The sequence below is a fragment of the Homalodisca vitripennis genome, chromosome 8 (genome assembly GCF_021130785.1).
Source record: "Homalodisca vitripennis isolate AUS2020 chromosome 8, UT_GWSS_2.1, whole genome shotgun sequence".
Classification (NCBI taxonomy): Eukaryota; Metazoa; Arthropoda; class Insecta; order Hemiptera; family Cicadellidae; genus Homalodisca; species Homalodisca vitripennis.
The window spans coordinates 13,245,838-13,267,473 of NC_060214.1; the positions used below are offsets into that span (position 1 = coordinate 13,245,838).

Here is a 21,636-nt window from a genome sequence, read left to right on the forward strand (position 1 = left end):
GCGTGGAGAATTGATCAGAATTTTGTGGAGTTGGTTCAAAACCCGTCAAGAGATTTAGTTTACTTCTACGTCAATTGCTTAGACATTACTTAAAACGTGGTATGATGCTGTTTAACCTTGGAACGAAGTAATATCTCCTTAACGATTTACTATGGAAGTAAGCTATTTAATCCATGGGATTCTTTAGTAGACACGGTCCAAGGATTATGTTGCAGATGCAGAGTTGTCAAAGATGCGAAATCCACTTGGATGAAGTGGTCTTGCTTTGGTGGATTGGTTGATAACGAGGAGCAGTATTCCATGGATGGAGTGGTCTTGCTTAGGTGGATTGATTGAAAACGAGGAGCAGTATTCCATGGATGAAGTGGTCTTGCTTTGGTGGATTAATTGACAACGAGGAGCAGTATTCCATGGATGAAGTGGTCTTGCTTTGGTGGATTGGTTGACAACGAGGAGCAGTATTCCATGGATGGAGTGGTCTTGCTTAGGTGCATTGATTGACAACGAGGAGCAGTATTCCATGGATGGAGTGGTCTTGCTTAGGTGCATTGATTGACAACGAGGAGCAGTATTCCATGGATGGAGTGGTCTTGCTTTAGGTGGCATTGATTGACAACGAGGAGCAGTATTCCATGGATGGAAGTGGTCTTGCTTTAGGTGGCATTGATTGACAACGAGGAGCAGTAGTATTCCATGGATGGAGTGGTCTTGCTTAGGTGCATTGATTGACAACGAGGAGCAGTATTCCATGGATGGAGTGGTCTTGCTTAGGTGCATTGATTGACAACGAGGAGCAGTATTCCATGGATGGAGTGGTCTTGCTTAGGTGCATTGATTGACAACGAGGAGCAGTATTCCATGGATGGAGTGGTCTTGCTTAGGTGCATTGATTGACAACGAGGAGTAGTATTCCATGGATGGAGTGGTCTTGCTTAGGTGCATTGATTGACAACGAGGAGCAGTATTCCATGGATGGAGTGTTCTTGCTTAGGTTCTTGATTTTGAGCAAGCCATCAATGATAGTGCCAGATGCAGAAAGGGTACCACTGAGTTTACAGTGAGTGAGAGTGCGTGCTTGCACCAAACTGTGGGTCGACCTCAGGCCACTCCACTGTGTACCGTGCAGCCGAGGTTTGGGGGAAGTGGGAGAGAGCCAAATATAGCCGTATCGCCGCCACTTGAGCTCTGATCGGATTCGATGCTGCCGCAAGCTCCTCGGAATCGGAAGGTTTGTGCTGAATTAAATAAATGTCCTAAGGTTTTATTCGTCGTTGGATCACTCAAAAGAAGTATTTTGTTGTTGGAGTCTTAGAGCCGATTTGCATTTTAAAAGCACAAGTTACAACAAAGTTTTTCGTGAAATCGACAAAGGAGTTTTCTCCTAAAGAGAAAACGATACTTTCGGAGGGGGGGTCGAAATGGGACGGCACCAAAAGGGTTAAAAATATTAAACCATAATTGTTTTCAGATCATATTAATTTAACGTGACACACTTACGAACCGCCAGTAGCGAAAATGTAACTTATTAAATCAGTGTCAAATCAACCCTATAGTCATAAGAATCGACCTTTCTTCTGAAAGTGGTACTTGGTTGGCTGCCTCTGATACGAAACTGTTATTTGTGTGTCTGGTGGTTGGTTTCAAGTCTCTTACCACATAACTTGAAGACAAAATTGTTTATAAAAACATTACAAAGGGTTTAAAAAGTGTTCCATTTTTGGTACTCTTCCATTTCGACCTTCATGAAAATAAACACGGAAAATAAAGTCCTATGCTTATACTATTAAAATTAACTCTCGGCTCCTTGTTTTATTAAAGATAAATTAATTCAGCTGATCCTCAGCTATTTCCGAGTAGTTTGGTCGTAGAATTACCAATAATCTTTGTTCACTATTTGACTTTTCTTCATTGGACTCTAATCCTCAGCTTCTACGAAGCCAGTCGTTACCAACCCCCAAGTCTCTAGTGTTTTCCCTGATTGAGGATATGTAAGAGTTTCAACACGTATCACAACGGCTCGAAGCTGTCTATGACTAATTATACAGGTGCCAGTACACAACCGTAGCCATCGTCAGGCTTATTTTAAGTGGGGGGAAAACCTCACATTAGCTGGAACATCCGCAATAATTTCTTGTTCGGTTTTTAATCTCAAGAGATGATTTTTAAGGCAATAGGTCACAATCGTATGTTTGTATGATACTGGAAGTACATACTTGTACTGTACATGGTCATTGACTTTGCACTTACATCGCCTCCATGTCATGTTGCAGACTGAGCTATGCGGTATCAAATGGCGTAAGCTGGTGTGGGGCGAGGCGGAGGGCCTGGAACCTCTGGAGGACCCCGTGCTCTCGTCCTTCTCGCGATGTCTGGCCGGCGACATCCTGTGTGTATGGCGGCGAGTGAGCAGCCAGCCCGGGCAGCGCGACATGTTCGACCCGCTGGGACTGCCGCAGCCTCCCGCGGGCCCCCAGCACCCTCCGCTGTCGCTGGCCGCCGCCAAGGAGCTCTGGATCTTCTGGTACGGCGAGGAGCCCGACCTCTCGGGCATCGTCAGCCAGGAGCTGCTGGCCACCGGTGAGTACCCCAACACCTATGCATGTTGGCATTTAACTTAACCATCCTTCATTGTTCTCGATCATCCTTCATTTCTCTCCATAATCCATCATTTAACTCAATCATCCATTTAACTCAATCATCCTTCATTTAACTCACCCATCCTTCATATTGTTCTCACCCATCCTTCATTGAACTCGACCATACTTCATTTAACTCAATTATCCTTAGTTTAACTCACCCATCCTTCATTGAACTCAATCATCCTTTATTGTTCTCAACCATCCTCCATTTTCCTCAACCATCCTTCATTTCCCTCAACCATCCTTCATTGAACTCGACCATACTTCATTGAGCTCGACCATTCTTCATTGCTCTCAACCATCTTTAATTGACCTAAATCATCCTTCATTGAACTCAAAAAAACCTTAACTGAACTCAACTGTCCTTCATTAATCCAACCACCTTTCATTGAACTCAACCACCCTTTGCATGCAGGACAATTTATTATGAGGTGTTATATCCTAATAGTCTTGATAAGATTGAAGTATTGTGTGTGGCCTGTATAATGATAATACGGAATGGCTATGGCTATGGCTATGGCTAATCGTATCAAATGGTTTCTCCAAAACCCCTCCATGGGACTGGAGTTCGAATCTCCCAACCCCACTTATATGCGTATCTGTAGAAGGTCTGATCCTCTGCTGGACTGACATTCATCAGCTGAGCGTTTGACGATGATCACTATTACTTCAGTAATATCCTTTTGCGCAAGCTTATTCCTCATTCTAGCAAGAAGAATAATTTTTCCTGTTGAGGTCAGATGAGAAAATATCCCTAGGCGTCAGAATAATCCCACTCTTTCATGTCCTGAAAAGGTTTTAATCGCTTTTCTTTGAATAATTCAAGCTTAATATTAAGAAGGCTTTTAGTTTCTGCTGGACTCTTCAGTAGGCACGAGATAATCCAGGCTGAAGATCTAACGTGGAGTTGTCAAAGAGCAAGGTGTTAGCTGGTTGCCAGTAGCAACGATCCACTGACAATCTCCTCGATGGGTTGTCGTGGATTTCCAGTCCGTCTCTCTTGTTGAAACATATTTCATCGTTGAAAACGGCCACAGTATTTAGCCTCGTTTACTGCGTCGACTTGAACTTTGGTATTGGTGGTGGTCCACCCTGTCAGTAGTATAATACTTGTACCTTCGTGGAAAATTCCAGGGGAGATAATTGGGCAGCGGTAATTGTCCAAAGTACTCGAGGCGGCCTATTGAGGTCGGATCACTGAGCGGCTGCCCTACTTATCGGCGTGAGGGTGTGCGGGCGAAGCGACGCGCGGTGTGCCGACAGGTGTAAATCTCGCAAGGTATGCGGTAAACCCAGAGCGGTAAATAGAGCTATTAGTTAATAATCGTACGCCGGTAGCAGATTGTCGGCGGTGGAGGGGAGAGGGAGGGGAAGGAGATGTAGCGCGTCCTAGCGGTCGCCAGATAAGATGAACCTTGTGAGTTGTAGTCCATGAGGAGGGGGGAGAGGGGCGGTGTTGCCATATCTCCGCCGCAATCAATACACAATACAAGGTGGTGGCCCGGCACTCTTACATACAATTACACGTGCTGTAGACTGTGCCGGCCTCCCCGCTCCGTCACGTCAGCAGACTGACTGCCCTATATACCGTGGCTTTGGCCTCCCCCTCCCCCCGTCCTCCCCTGCACTCTGCCGCACCGTCGCTCACACTCTTGCTTTTCTCGTTGCCGGACGGCGCAATTAGTCAACCGTCCGGTTTATTTTCGGGACCGTTTCGACCGCGATCACTCTCAATCAAATTACATACCTAGCGACTTCGACATCTGTCCATTGAATCCCTTTCTAGCTCGTTATTAATTAAGTTCTTTTATGGATCCGAGGAATTTAATTTTAAAACGCTCAGTGCAACATGGCTATCGAACAAGCTGTCAGTTAAATTGCTCTCCAAGTTTAGATTGTGTTCCACGTGCACCGTAAAATTAATTTCAATTGAAAAACCATTACTAAAGTATGGCTTTGTTTCAAAAATTCTTGTACAATTTTATTGGCTGTTGGGAAAGTGTTGCGCGCTGTGATACCCCGCGCTCTTCCAGCGTATTATTTACACAGTCGGTGAGTGCGATAACGGCGGTGTCCCAGGGCCGGTCTGCCCGCCGCGCGGTCGTGGGAGAGCGGTTCTGTTGAATGGAGGGAGGCCGGTCCGCCGCCGCGCCGCAGCGCAGCGTGACACTCACTGAGTGTACGATCTCGGAGCGGCCAATTTGGCGGGTTCCGCCGTGAAATATTACCCGAGTTTTAAAACAGGAAGGCGGGGTAATCTAGTGGCCAGGTGTCCGATTCGGCAAAGCGGGAACTTTTCACCCCTTTCCTTCAAGACTAGGCCACGCTAGAATCAATCTGCTCTCACGGAATTCTGTGGTAGTTTTCTTTAGGGTGTCTGCCTCTGGGTTGCGGACTTTCCACAATTTTGGAATCCGCACACCTTTGCTGTCATTGTGTTCCCAGGGAGAAGTACGAGTATTGGCGGATTGGGATTGCCGCTGAAGGGTCAGGTAGTCGCCTCCACGCACTCACCCCCATCCTCACGAGCGCAGAGAGTTTTCGGTCCGGCTTGTTCAGAAACATTTTAGGCCCTTTGGACATCACACGGTTTTGCCGGTCCGGGAAAAAAACCGGACGTCAATTTTGTTTGTAACTGTTGAAGTGCACGATTTGTACCCGTGTTGTAACCACACGGTAGCCGTGTCGTCCTTCCGGCCCAGTGGCCCACGTGACCAAGTGCACGTTTTCACACTAGACGATGTTTATGGGACTAGCGCTGTACCTTGCGGTGTACATTCAGTTTGGTTTTAGGTCATGTTTTGGCGGTGTCTTCAGTTTGTGTGTTGCAGTGGCTTATTTAAAAGTTATGGAAGAAATAGGCGTTGAAATTTCGATATCACTAGTTGAATCAAAAGCTGCACATATGACATACAAAAGTAGTTTAAAACTTTCGGCTATTTCTCAGGCCTTCAAATAATACGTAGAAGGTCCTGACTTCCTAACGTCTCTGATTAATTGGGCGAAATTAGGATCGGTAGCGCCTTCTTCTTTTCCTCTGGCGATACAGTAGCCAAGTGCAATCAATGACTTGCTCACGATCCGTACGCACGCACCTTCAACAGCACTGAAGTGTTGTTAGTAATGGGGAATCGAATACGGTGCATTCAAAAGCACCCTTGTATTTGAATACTTAATCTGCGTTAAGTATTTCTAACATACAAGTCTAGACTTGTCCTACTTCCTTTCAGTAATCCATTGTTTCTCGGCTATTTGGAATTGCCCTGCCTAAAAGGTGGGAAAATCCTTTGCCCTTTTGTGTCTCCTGTAAACATGTTATACCTATGATTTTTTAGCTTCAGAAAAGATATATTTGTTTACCTGCTACTGAAAGATTCTTTTCTACAGCAGGTTTTGTCACCAATGATCGTAGAAATAGATTGAAGTCAAAAATCTCAATCATATTTTATTTTGGCACAACATGAAATAAACATTCATTTTTGTATTTATTGTTTAGAAATGTATTAATTAATTGAATATTTAGATATTGTCAAGTTTGAACACTTTTAAATACTTATTCCAAATTATGAATCTTCCCTTAATATTATTGTTTTCATATGTGAATACCAGGGCTGTATTCGAATACTTTTCGATTCTCAGATCACTAAGTGTTGTTTTCGATTTGTTCGGTTGTCTTCTTTCCGTAAGGGCGCAACCGTGTAATGTGCTAAGGGCCTAGAGCAATTTCCGCGGCAGCTCAGGAAAGGGCCCGTCGAGGGATAAAGGACCGCCCGTAGGGTGCCCTACCAGCCTAAGGGCCTGCTATTGTCTCGGAGGTACCTTTCCTAGACTAGCCGACCATTGCTTCTTATATGGCATGCCGCAAGGACACCGAACTAGCCCGTCACTATTTACTGTAGATACATACGTTCATGATATCAAAATTGGCTTTAACTTTATGAAAGTAAACTTACGTCTCTGTAATAAGCTTTATACTTAGTTAAGTCTTTTTTTAATCTTATTTCAAACAATAATTTTGTCTTGCAAGAAATAATATGATTCGTAGAAATAAGCAACACACATTTAAAACAGTATTTATACATAAAAAGTTTTCGGATAATTTTACAACAAATTATATTCTATCATCCTAAAAAGATAATTGTCAAGAACAAGTAGTTAACTTAGTTTTGTTTATCGTTAACTGAAAGCCAGTGATTGTAATTAGGTCTGAAACATTCTGTACAGTATGTAGAGCTATGGTGGGAAGGGTTGATTCAATGTGATTGTTGAGTTCAGCTCCAGTTCACCTTCCACTTGGTGCAGCGTCTGGAATCTGACCCTGTCACAGACTTGACTCCTGGAATAACATCAGGACGAAGAGACCCAAAAAGGTCGGCGACGAAAAAGCTCAAAACGAATCCCTAAAGATCATGCCATCAAAGACTGTTTGAGCGATCACATAATCAAATTCAATTTGAATGCGAGGTCCAACTAGGGTAATAGTATGCCCTAAAAAAACTTGTTGGTTCTCAAAGAATGGGAAAATTGTCAATTAAGATCGTACGAGGCAAAGTTGTGTCAAATTAAAACTTAACTCTTTGAGTGCCAAGCATTCCAAGGTCATATCCCTCGAGGCTTACCACACTCTTCGTATTTGGATAGTGTTCCACAAAATAATTCACAACTTGAGAAAATAAACATAATGAGATGATTATTTTATTTTTTTAGGGACTACAGTACGCTGCAACATATTATATTTATTTAACTAATACGATCTGTTGAATATGAATAAAATTAAACATATTTTAATCTTGGGGTACAAAAACTGTAATTTTGTAATATTAACTTGTTGTATTCACCTCTTTTGATCCCTGTGTACATATACACAAAACAATGAAAGTTTCAAAAAGGCAAAATATCTGTATGACTCGGTTTTTGATTTTTTTAATTGTAGGACAAAATGATGACAATCCGCAATGACAATGACTTCATCGGTTCTCGGCACTCGAAAAGATTAAAAAGAGTAGTATCCGTAGAAATCTTTTATATGTCTAATTTTACGAATCGTCTTATATTTTATCATGTAATGTAAAGGAGCTCTGCAACACAGCTGTGCAGAGATAGCTAGCTGGCTAGCTACGCTCTCATTGCTCCGAGCCCTGAGACGCGTGACCTTGACTGATGACCTTGCCTGCTCTGCCGAGCAACTACTGCTCGATAGTCGATACTGTGTGTACTGGTTAGTGACCACAAGGTCAGCCTCAGCCTGGCACTCCGTGCCGGCCCTGTGCTTGTCCATACGCTCTCGTGGCTCGGCACTGAGACGCGTGACCTTGACTGATGACCTTGCCTGCTCTGCCGAGCAACTACTGCTCGATAGTCGATACTGTGTGTACTGGTTAGTGACCACAAGGTCAGCCTCAGCCTGGCACTCCGTGCCGGCCCTGTGCTTGTCCATACGCTCTCGTGGCTCGGCACTGAGACGGGTGACCTTGACTGATGACCTTGCCTGCTCTGCCGAGCAACTACTGCTCGATAGTCGATACTGTGTGTGTACTGGTTAGTGACCACAAGGTCAGCCTCAGCCTGGCACTCCGTGCCGGCCCTGTGCTTGTCCATACGCTCTCGTGGCTCGGCACTGAGACGGGTGACCTTGACTGATGACCTTGCCTGCTCTGCCGAGCAACTACTGCTCGACAGTCGATACTGTGTGTACTGGTTAGTGACCACAAGGTCAGCCTCAGCCTGGCACTCCGTGCCGGCCCTGTGCTTGTCCATACGTTCTCGTGGCTCGGCACTGAGACGCCTGACCTTGACTGATGACCTTGCCTGCTCTGCCGAGCAACTACTGCTCGATAGTCGATACTGTGTGTACTGGTTAGTGACCACAAGGTCAGCCTCAGCCTGGCACTCCGTGCCGGCCCTGTGCTTGTCCATACGCTCTCGTGGCTCGGCACAGAGATGGGTGACCTTGACTGATGACCTTGCCTGCTCTGCCGAGCAACTACTGCTCGATAGTCGATACTGTGTGTACTGGTTAGTGACCACAAGGTCAGCCTCAGCCTGGCACTCCGTGCCGGCCCTGTGCTTGTCCATACGCTCTCGTGGCTCGGCACTGAGACGGGTGACCTTGACTGATGACCTTGCCTGCTCTGCCGAGCAACTACTGCTCGATAGTCGATACTGTGTGTACTGGTTAGTGACCACAAGGTCAGTCTCAGCCTGGCACTCCGTGCCGGCCCTGTGCTTGTCCATACGCTCTCGTGGCTCGGCACTGAGACGCCTGACCTTGACTGATGACCTTGCCTGCTCTGCCGAGCAACTCTCTTCTGTTTACGGAGCACAGCGAATCAGAGTTTGCTAGCAGTGAAGGCGAATATCGATTTTCTTGATGTTCTTTTTTTATCTATGAGTTTTTTCAATATCACCTTAATAATTACCCAGTATGGACCAGACTACATTTTATGTATGACAATTTTGTTTCAATGTACATCGAAAGTGAGTTAGCTTAAGCTGGACATCTCAAGGTATCAATAACTAATGTAACTATCCAATATTTCTCGTATGAGTGTCTCAGCTAAGCTTATCACTCGATGGTCGGACATATTCTATTTCTGTTTGTCTCTCAATATGATATATCAAAAACGAACTGATCTAGGACTTGAAAGTTTGCGTGAAGCTCCATTTCTACTTAAATAGGCAACACTGAGTTCGATGATGCTGCATATCACCCTAAGGGATTTGGATGAGCGTTAACGAAAAATTTTTACGTTGCTGTTAAAGATAAGTAAGGTGGGAATGAGAACAGCAGAATAAATTAAATTTGTGAAAACATTAAATATAATCATATAATATTTTATTTAATAAGTAGCACATTAACACTAATTACCATTACATATATTAAGAAATATTGAACTGCTAGAAAAGCAATTTTACCAAATTTTAGTAGTTTTCTATATTAACTAGTTTCTAAAAAATACATGCATATAGACAGACAGACGGTACCTAAACGAAAAGAGATAAGACAATTTACTTTTTAACTCCTTATGCTCCATGGAATAAAATCCTGAAATTTCTTTAGAGTTAAAACCATCGTACAAATTTATGGTAACAACTGACTTTTTGAGTAACAATACATTATTAGCCTATACATTCTTAATTAAACGTGAAACTGTGTGGTTTACATTGCATTGTAATCGTGATGTGTTTTTACAATCAAGTGAACTAATAAGAAGCGTTTTCGGCACTAATAGTATACTACACAGGTATTAATGAACAATGAAAGTCCCGACAGGCTAGCTGATGCCTGTTTTCAACTGATTTTTCGAGTACCTAAACTGACACCTTTGTTATCTTTCGCTCTGTGGAGATTGAGAAGTACATTGTTGTTAGATGGAATACTTGCTCTGCTTTGAAGTTTTCTGAGTTTTCTCCACTTCATTTGTACTAATTAATAACTAAAAGGTTTTCGTTTATTTAATGAGGACATCTAATTAAGTTGGCGCTAGAAAGAAGTTTTCATAGGGCTATTCAGTTTTTTAGGGGTGCCCACCTTGTCTACTAAAGAAATGAAACCAGGCTTCTTCTCTGACTGAATTCTAATTGTGTTCTGTTAAATATTGATGTGTTGGTTGGTCAGTAAGCATTATAAGCGCAGTGTTTCTTTGTTGTATTCGACACAGCCACCACACCGGTAGGTAGCGTCCACACGGTGCGCTGTGGCGGTCACAAATACCCGGTGAATCAACCGTACAGAGCGCGCTTGTGACGAATGCGGCGGGAATGTAAACAGCGGAGCAGCGGCAACACTGGCTCCGGTTGCCGGGACAACGGGCTGTGACGTCACACTACGTCACCGGGTCGTACGTCACGCGGCGGTGGTGGGGGGCCCTCCCCTCCCCTCCAGCGCTGCACCGCGCCCCTCCTCACCTCGCTGTCTGTTGCATCGTCGCGTCGGCAGCTCGGTGCTGGTTAATTGAATTAACACGTCCGCGGGGGCACGTCAGGACGCCGCTGCCCTTGCGATATCGGTGCCTCCCTCGGACTCCAGTTGAAAATATAAGAGAGAAGATAAAGCATAGGCTGGTATGATAAAATTTTGGCAAGTCGGGAGTTTAGAGTGAAGTAAGCCATTACCTCATATCGTAACATTGCTAGTGAAAACATGATATGCTTCCGAAGTTCCTTTACAGTTTTAGAGGTCATTGTGGAAATTTATAATAATGTCTTTAATCGATTTCCTATGCGTTCCGTAACAAAGATCTGAGCTACTCCTTATTATTTTGTGACGGGAACACCTGCTTCAGATCACTCAGCGGCTTAAAATGTCTAGAATTATATTAAAAGCGTATGACTTAGACATCCTTAGTTTACAGGTCTATCACCAATGTAAATACATTGACCTTTCATCTAAACCGTATGTAGATCACGAATGTAAAGATACATAGGTAACAATGTAAATATACATAGACCTTCCGTCTGAACCTTGTTTAGGTCACGAATGTAAACACACCTTAATCACCCATGTAAACATACATAGATCTTCCGTCTAAACTATATAGATCACGAATGTAACCATACATCGATTCCAATGTAAATATACATCGGCATTCCGTCTAAACCGTACATAGATCACGAATGTAAACATAAATCGATCACCAATGTAAATATACATCGATCTTCCGTCTAAACGGTATAGGCTATAGATCACGAATGTAAACATACATCGATCACCAACGTAAATATACATCGATCTTCCGTCTAAACCGTATATATAAGAAGAAGAGTGTTGCTACTACTAACTTATAGATCACGAATGTAAACATACGTCGATCTTCCGTCTAAATCGTATATATTATATATCACGAATGTAAACATACATCGATCACCAACGTAAATATACATCGATCTTCCGTCTAAACCGTATATAGAAGAAGAAGAGTGTTGCTACTACTAACTTATAGATCACGAATGTAATCATACGTCGATCTTCCGTCTAAATATACTCGTACTCGACCTTCCTATATATATCACGAATGTAAACATACATCGATCACCCGATGTAAATATACTCGTACTCGACTTTCTGCTTAAACCGTATATATATCACGAATGTAAACATACATCGATCACCGATGTAAATATACTCGTACTCGACCTTCCGTCTAAAACGTATATAGATCACGAATGTAAACATACATCGATCACCGATGTAAATATACTCGTACTCGACCTTCGCCTATATATATATCATATTAATCACGAATGTAAAACACATCATCACCGATGTAAATATACTCGTTACTCGACCTTCCGCCTTAAACCGTATATATATATCACGAATGTAAACATACATCGATCACCGATGTAAATATACTCGTACTCGACCTTCCGCTTAAACCGTATATATATCACGAATGTAAACATACATCGATCACCGATGTAAATATACTCGTACTCGACCTTCCGCTTAAACCGTATATATATCACGAATGTAAACATACATCGATCACCGATGTAAATATACTCGTACTCGACCTTCCGCCTAAACCGTATATATATATATATCACGAATGTAAACATACATCGATCACCGATGTAAATACATATACTCGTACTCGACCTTCCGTCTAAAACGTATATAGATCACGAATGCAAAACATACATCGATTCCAACTTTTTACGTGTGAACTTCGTGTTTTATCTACTGTCCGAATAGGTCGTTTTTTTATTCAAACAGTAAATTTTAGAGGAGGTATTTTTAAAATTCAGTTGTTTCAAGGTCCAATCTTGATTCAAAATTCTGAGTTTGGGTTCTATTAAGGAGGCTTTAAACCTTTTAAAGTGTTATAAACGTTACAACGATAACCGTGGAGAGTAAACACCACACCGCTTGTATGTTATCTTTCTAGTCTTCCGGAGCCGAGCGGCTCTGCGCTGATAAGGCGTTATCACCACTGATAAGCGGCGGTTACTGCAATTATCTTACACAGCGTTCGTACTCTGTGGTGAAATTTAAAAGGTCAGAGATATCGCTGTGAGACCTGCCTTTACCTTTGTACTTACTTTGTTACTATTACAGTACTGTCTTTTATAACTAATTGATTGACTCTTTCCTTTTAATGTGGAAGTAATGTGGAGTCTAAATCTATCAGACAAGGAGAAGAATACATCTTCACCTAGTGTACACTATATTTTGTAGTCAATGTGTCTCTGATGTTGAAACGTAGTAAAGAGTTCATTTTGAGCTTCTTCGTCGCCAACTTTTTGGGCTTTCCTCAAATTCTGGCTTTATATGATTCAACATTGCATGCCATTCTTTGTTTTAGTTTGTTACTGACGATGGAAAGTTTTACAGGTTGTCAGACTTTCATACATTTGCCATAGTATATGTTACAAAAAGTACAGCACAACGTTTCGTGGACTGGAATCTACCCTCTTCGTCAGGTGGGGTAGGTATTAGTACGTACAATACCTCTGTTCTTCGGTTCCGTTCTATATTTTTGTACGTGCCTTTTGTAATACCTCCCCCACCTGATGAAGAGGGTAGATCCCAATCCTCGAAACGTAGACGTGTTACACGTTTTGTAACATATAACGGTGGCAAATGTCCGAAATCCTGTTATCCTGTCTTTTCATGCCATGTTGTCAGATTCAATTCAAATGTTGTCAAAAATTCTAAAGGGACTATTATAAAAATATTTTTCAGTATATCATAACAAATCTGTTATATTTCCAAATATTATTGTTGATTTGAAATGTAAAAGTAAATGTACAATAGACCGATACAAAGTAGTATCGTAGGACCCAAAAGAGCGTGACGTCATCACGGAGTTACTGGCAACTCTGGTGTCCTTTAACCTTTTGACCCATAACTCAAGAGGGTTCTTGGTTGTACGGGGGGGGGGATGAATCTATATACCAAGTTTCTAGGCTCTACGACCTTTATGTCGAGAGTTATCGCACAGCCAGTCAGACAAGGATTTTAAGCAGGAGCGATAATAAAGGCCACCATTGAAGCATTTGTATCTACAGAGATCTAGTAAACTCGGTCAAGTTCTGAGTAGTTATAGCTAGAATTTGCCGACATTCACGCGATAACTCGCACATTTATTGGGAGTCGTGTCGGCAACGTGACTTCGGCCATGGTTGCCGACTGTACTCGTGGCCGAGTCTTTTCAGGTCACTTCTACGCGTATGACGTGTCTTATCAGTGCCTGTCCGCCTGTAAAGATAACGGCGATGGCCCACGCTCTCTGCGTCCCGATCGCCCTCAACCAACTGAGCGTTTTCCTTCACAGGCAGACAATTTTGTGATATTTACTTTTTTGTTTTATATTTTAATTTTTTTCCCCTCCAATCGCGTATTGGCTTTTGTGTTCAACTCACGCGAAATGAACGTATAGGTTCAATTATTTAGTATAGAAAGTGTACAGTGGAAATTGTACTATCGGTATCAAACGCATCAATCGCAATCGTAATCTGTTCCAAAAACATTTGCCCTAAACAATTATAAACCCCAATACACACGGCAACCAAAATCCTTACCTTCTTCGGGTCATCGACAACTAAGATGGGAGTACAGAAAATACTTTTTAGAGTATTAAATTTGTTAAAATAATTTTTTCTTCGTGAAAAAAATGAGTTTTACGATATAAGTGGGTTATGCAATGTGCCACTATGTATTTCAAGTTGATTACAGCGTATTTGGACTAATTTTCTTTTAATGTTACGGATATTACAGATGTAAAATAAGTATAACTTAGTTTTATTCAAATAGTAAACAGTGAATAGGTTGTTAATTATTTTATAAATAATACGTCATATTTTGAACGGAGGACCTTATTGTTACTACAGGCTCACTTTCATTATCAGTATCATACTCGTACAAATATTATATTTAACTGAAATGTAATTATTTGTTGTCAATAATGTTTGATTCGCATAATGTGTCAGCAAGGCAGTGTGTGGGGGGGGGGGGTTTCGAACATTGTCCTATAACGCAGTCAGATGAAAACTAGTTGAGCTGAAAATCAATAGTTACACAGTTATATTTAATTTACTGGGTCAATGTCAAAGTCGCGCACACAAAGCACGATATAGGTTCGTGATCAGCTCCTGAGTGTACAGTTGTTGGACCGTGTCACTGTCACTGTCACTATCTTCTCTAGGATCTGGTCCACAATCTGTTTAAACTAATCACCACAGATACAATTCGCCCACTACGCTATCGGCGGTGCGATAGGAACGATTTAAAAACCTACTGTTGAGATAGTAGTGTACGCCTGGTGTTAGAGATGTTGATCTTATAACCTCGCTTTGTCTACATGTTTTGGAAACAATAATGCATTCGAAATTTGAAAGTAAAAAGTTGGTGATGAGTGGGGGGGAGGTGAATTCCACGATTTTTGCAAGCAAGCAATTAATACTTCTGGAATGTATAAAGTTATATACCAATAATAAATAATTCAAAGAAAACTTACAACGTTTTTTGTTGTCCAGACCATTCTATGTATGTATATAGACGTATTTATGGGACACATCCATGAGTGACGTGTTTTTTTTATTCTCAAAATTATTAATATCACCACGAAAAAATATTAAAAACATGTCGTTCCCAGTCGTGCACAGTACAAATTTAACATTATTATCTTCATCTATTTTCAATTGTGGCTGAACACAAAATTGGGTAAATGTTGTACTTTGAACGCATGTAATTTCACATGGATTGATACAAACATTTTATACTTTCCCGTTTACAGGGAAGTTATTTCAAAGACATACGAATTTCACCAGAAAAATATTTTCCAAGCTTAAACGATTTAGTTTATTTTACAAGCGTTGTGACTACCAAGTAAGCAGTGGTTGAGATAATGTAGGGGGATCTGTCCAATGTGACGCCCTCAAGCTACTGAATGTCTTTTTCAGCAGCTGCCTGACGGTGTCATCTGTTAAACGTTCACTCAAAGGGTGTTTGTTTCCTCTTCCGTGTTTGTGTCAGGATATTTCTTTCAACTATTCTTCGTTTTCCGTGAAACAAGGACTCAAACGCCACTCCATCCTTGACTACTTCACGAGTTGTTCTTTTTTCCTGTATTCGATAGTTCTGCAAAATCCTCCTCTTCACATATTATAAACTTATAAAGCGTCGTTAACTTAGTCAAAACCTCGGCAAGATTCCCCAGTTCAGTAAATGGTGTGATCTAAAATTACCGAGAATTTAAAATCGAGGAAATACTCCCAACAATTTATACATTTCCGGGAAATTATGATTAATTTACAAGATAGCTCAAAAAACGGAAAATAAAAGGTTAAAACAGTAATTATATGGTCAAATAAAACTCTGAAACTGAAATATAAAAAAAATAAAATTATAATTAAATAAACTAGTAAAATAACAATGGGGAAATTGGAAATTATTGGCTTAATAATTATAAATTGTAAAGCTGAAAATGAAAGAAACAGCAAATTTGTAAAAATTGGTAGTTTTGGAATATTTTATATCAGTGCTGTTTGAAGACGAGTTCCAAGATAAAATTACTCCTTAAAACAATGCTCGAGTTTTTAATAATGGTTTAGGAATCGAAATCCATGTAGTTTTACAAATTCCCAGGATATTGGCTATACGGGAAATGAAATGCATGGAGTTCTAATTGTACCTAATTGACACCACCAAATACGAGCAGGTGTCAATTCTTTCTTGAGGGCGATGATAACCGCAGCGTTTTTTGCCCCTTATAAAAAAAGGAGTTCTAATTCTTGGATTAAAATGTATGAATTTACGCAGTTAGCCTAGTTTTAAGGTACTTTAACTGTTAAAACATTCAAAATTACAAATTTTCGTAAATTCCTAAGCCGTAAATTCAGGACCAAAGCAATATTCCCATTTAATAAGTCCCCTTCCACTGGTAATATTCCCGGCCCACACCAATAGATCTAAAATGTAGTAAATTCAACCAGTGTGAAGTTCAACTGGCTGAGCGTTAGCGAAGTCTCTCCCACAATTGATGACTATAACAAATCTCTCTGCCTTTGTGTGCGTCCAACGACATGAATGACAAAATTTTAGAACGAGCTAAAGGTTTCAATGCAACTACACCACTACTATCTCTTTATCTAAATTGAACATGAACATCCTCCATTGAGAGTGGCTCCCCGAGCCCCAGGATGTTGTCCGCTATGGGGTTCTTTTAATTTACATTCTGTCTAAGATCTTTTAAGTGCCAAAGTGATAATTTGATTTTCTGTCCTGATAAAGAAATTATATAACTTACGTATGACTGAAAAAGTTACTGCGGTCCAAAATAGTCAGGTATGACTGCTCTAATTAATTTACGGTTCCACAGTTGAGTTGATGTTGTCGCACTGACCAAGAAATTAAACACGAGTGGGTTTTGGAATCCAACTTAGAGTTAAAGGCGTTTATTTTCGGTATGCGTTGTTTCTGGTGCTGTATAATTAATATTGATTTTTACCCCGCTCAAGAAAATATGCGCATAAGTAAGTGCAAAAAGACCCAGGAGATGTTTAGGGTTAGTTAACCTTGGATTACGTGTCGTTTTCCAGAATTGTTGAATATTCTGAGAAAAATTTTCCTACTTTTCTCACCTTTTAAACCTTCCTCGGGCTTCTACAAATATTTCAAAACCAAAATTGGCCGAATCGGTCCAGCCGTTCTCGAGTTTCAGTGAGACTAACGAACGCCATTTCATTTTTACATGTAGAGATTGATGAATGACGCTTGTGAGTGGGTAGTCTGATTTCCAGTTTTCTTGTAGAATGTAGCTCTAGCTAGCTACAAGTGTGTCAAGTCCTGGGACAAGGAAGGGGCTCAACCCGGTCAAGGATGCCTTGCTTCTGTAAGAAGCTACATGTGAAGTTGCGGCTCTGCACAGAATTTAGCATTGATGCAATGCACTGATTTTTCTGGACTATTATAGAGGTGATGGATGATCTTAGAATTGGAGGTGAACTACGTTGCTGCTTCAAAGTTTCCACACATTTTTAAGCTGATTTCCTTAATGTTCCTTTCGTTATTTGTACTTTCACTCATGTCACGGTAGTACCAAAAGCTTTTGCCAAGTAAATGGAGTGACATTGTTCCCACAACGCATGACGCCCTCAGGTTTACACGTCCTGCAAGTAGGAAGACGGTTGTAGCAGTTAAGTGAAGTGCCTTGTTTAACATAGACAAGAGTGACTGCCACTGTCTGGACAGGTCGAACGATTTGACTACAATAGTTGGTGGTGTAGAGGGGGGAGGGGGATCTCAGGAGTAGAAAGTTGTCAGGGGGCCTCGTTTAGGTGGCCGGCCGGTCCCCGACTTGGGTGTCCTTGAATGGTCCCTTGGCCCACACGTATCTACGTATAGCTGTATTTCAGAAGTGAGGAATTTCTCGCTTTTACTCAGACTGCTGTCATCGGAAACGGCAACGATTGCATTGAAAATAATAAGATATATAAAGTTGCTAAAGATTTTAAATTGGATTATTATTATTTCTCTTTCTCCAAATAAGCGTATATCACGAGCTTCTGTTCGTCTGTGGGTAGAATTTAAGTAGTTGCTTTCCTTTCCTCTGTAGGTATACTTGAAGTACTTGGTTTATGTTCTCCTCTGTAGGTCTCCTTGAAGTACTTGATTTCTGTCCCTCTGTAGGTTTACTTGAAGTACTTGGTTTGTGTTCCTTTGTAGGTCTACTTGAAGTACTTGATTTGTGTTCCTCTGTAGGTCTACTTGAAGCACTTGATTTGTGTTCCTCTGTAGGTCTACTTGAAGCACTTGATTTATGTTCCTCTGTAGGTCTACTTGAAGCACTTGATTTGTGTTCCTCTGTAGGTCTACTTGAAGCACTTGATTTGAGTTCCTCTGTAGGTCTACTTGAAGTACTTGATTTGTGTTCCTTCTGTAGGTCTACTTGAAGCACTTGATTTGAGTTCCTCTGTAGGTCTACTTGAAGTACTTGATTTGTGTTCCTTTGTAGGTCTACTTGAAGCACTTGATTTGTGTTCCTTTGTAGGTCTACTTGAAGCACTTGATTTGTGTTCCTTTGTAGGTCTACTTGAAGCACTTGATTTGTGTTCCTCTGTAGGTCTACTTGAAGCACTTGATTTGTGTTCCTTTGTAGGTCTACTTGAAGCACTTGATTTATGTTCCTCTGTAGGTCTACTTGAAGTACTTGATTTGTGTTCCTCTGTAGGTCTACTTGAAGCACTTGATTTGTGTTCCTCTGTAGGTCTACTTGAAGTACTTGATTTGTGTTCCTCTGTAGGTCTACTTGAAGCACTTGATTTGTGTTCCTCTGTAGGTCTACTTGAAGCACTTGATTTGTGTTCCTCTGTAGGTCTACTTGAAGTACTTGATTTGTGTTCCTCTGTAGGTCTACTTGAAGCACTTGATTTGTGTTCCTCTGTAGGTCTACTTGAAGCACTTGATTTGTGTTCCTCTGTAGGTCTACTTGAAGCACTTGATTTGTGTTCCTTTGTAGGTCTACTTGAAGTACTTGATTTGTGTTCCTTTGTAGGTCTACTTGAAGCACTTGATTTGTGTTCCTTTGTAGGTCTACTTGAAGCACTTGATTTGTGTTCCTCTGTAGGTCTACTTGAAGCACTTGATTTGTGTTCCTTTGTAGGTCTACTTGAAGCACTTGATTTGTGTTCCTTTGTAGGTCTACTTGAAGTACTTGATTTGTGTTCCTCTGTAGGTCTACTTGAAGCACTTGATTTGTGTTCCTCTGTAGGTCTACTTGAAGTACTTGATTTGTGTTCCTTTGTAGGTCTACTTGAAGCACTTGATTTGTGTTCCTTTGTAGGTCTACTTGAATTACTTGGTTTCAGTTGTAATCCTTCGCAGTATTTTGTTTCTGTTACTATGTTGTATTCTCTTATGTAGTTTGGAGGGTAGGCAAGCTCTCTTTAAACGACTCATATTCAATATTCAAGTTTCTTGTGGAAGGTACAGTGTTTTTATACGAATTATAAAAAAATCAAAGATGTTTATAATCAATTTCATGTTAGTGTATAAACATACATAAAGGTATGTAAGGTAAACGCAAAACTCATGTGAAACAAAGTGCTGTAATGATTAAATAAAAACTCTCCTTTCTCTCCGTGGAACTCTTACAAACAGTGAGAGTTGACGGCTTTTGACATTTCCTCCGTCTAAGGGTCGGATTGACCTTTCAATTTGGAACAAATTGGTTTCCGCGCGGGTATACACCGGAGTTATAATTCTGCCGCTGAATTGTGCGCCTCGGCTGCCAGCCTTTGTCATGGAGCTAATGTGGCACATTTCGCAGTTTTATGTTTTCACTTGGAACGCATTCGATTTGCTTAAAGCCCATTTTGTGGCTTCTGTGTTGTGTTTGAGATTAGATTACTTCGTCGCCATTCAGGCACCGATCAAAGTTCTGAGCCTTACGGTCAGGAATTAGCGTCTTGAGAAATGTAGTGATTGGTCACAAGAAATTGGAAACTCGACTACGGTAAGTCACAATGTTGCAAATATGGTCTATGTGCAGTATCCTAGTGCAGTTTCGCGAAATAGAATTCTGTACGTAGTATGAAATATTCAAAGGTTAACACAGTAGCATGTGACTTAAAATTTTGTTAATAACTTTTAAGCAAAAACCTCCTAATTACATTATAAATGCGAAAGTGCCTTTGTTCGTTTGTTTTGTTTTCACGTATAAACTACTGTTCAACCGATTGTACTGAAATTTTACACGGACACTCCTAGGGTTCCTAGGATGAACCTATTCTTATTTCGTAAATCCTTCCGGGCGACGCCCCACTGGTCTTTAAAGCAGCAAAACATCCCATCTTGGACCCTTAAGACGTTGTGTGACGTGGATTCAAAGAGCGAGTTAAATGAATTCAACCGCTATGTGTAAACTTTGTATTGTGACAGCACGACCATATGTTTAATTAACTTTTGTTTACGTTTATAGAGTGTAAGCATAACAAAAGTAACAGTACTTCCTATTTCAAAATCGTTGCAACAAGACAAACCAATTTATTTATTCTGGGTCATAAAGCAATACACGAGAAACTAGATACAATTTTTATGACCGAAATTCAGGTGTACGATACCGACTGGGTATATAAATACTGATATAATTCCTAGACTGGACCGAGGAAATAGTATGGTATAGCGTACATGGATTGGGAAGCAAGTACTTATCTGTATCATAACTATCTTTGCATATGGATGGCAACTGTCATAATGTAAGTATTGAAATGTTGATTATAGTTTTTAATTTTTAATGTTCCGCTAATCGTGGGAGTTATTCAAACAAATACACAGAATGTTGCATAGAAATTGCGGGCGAAGTCGCGGGTATGTGCTAGTTATTTACATAAAAATCTTCTTTTGCGAGTAATTCAGAACCATTTTGAAAGTTTAGCTTGTGTGATTTTAAATTCGTAGCCCCTAAGTGCCGCTTTCTGAGAGTAAATAATAACAGTACCGTCCAGTGGGTCGTTAAGGTCCTTTTTAATGTTCTTATTAGTAGGAAATCAATCCTTAAACCGTATCAGTCCAAAGCGGGGCTAAATATACGTTTATATTAAAACAACCATAATGCAAAACGTGTGCATTTGATACGATTTGTTCAAAATTGCACGAATTTTCTAAATATCTTCCAACGAAGTGTTCCTAAAGTAGAAACCATTACTGGGTCACCATTACTTAATTACCAGAAAATAATCAAAATAGTTTTGAATAAGTTGTGCTTTGACGGCATTATGAATAAGAGAAATAATGTATGTAGGAATTTGTTTCAACTCGATTGGTCCTGCATGATCAATAGGTTGGAAGATTACATGTATTTTCTACTTTAATTACACACATAGCCTACCTGATTTTGAAATCACCAAGGAAACGTCAGTTTTGTAGTTATACATACCACAGAGCGCTTGTATTTTCTAGGACCGTTAAACAAAGTTTATGAAATGTTTGTTTATGCATTTGGACTCCATAAATCTACATCTGTTTTGGCACTATTTGAGACCACTTGGTTGT

General features: G+C 40.8%; 1 protein-coding gene across 3 annotated transcripts in view; it reads left to right on the forward strand.

The window, feature by feature from the left end:
- The window catches only part of LOC124367315 (mediator of RNA polymerase II transcription subunit 13), a 132,414-nt gene that overhangs the window by 37,257 nt on the left and 73,521 nt on the right, over window positions 1–21,636 (forward strand). For all 3 annotated transcript variants that reach the window (XM_046824042.1, XM_046824043.1, XM_046824044.1), the window contains exon 2: window positions 2,271–2,577. In XM_046824042.1, the coding sequence (XP_046679998.1) occupies window positions 2,271–2,577 (307 nt within the window). The remainder of the gene's footprint in view (window positions 1–2,270; window positions 2,578–21,636) is intronic.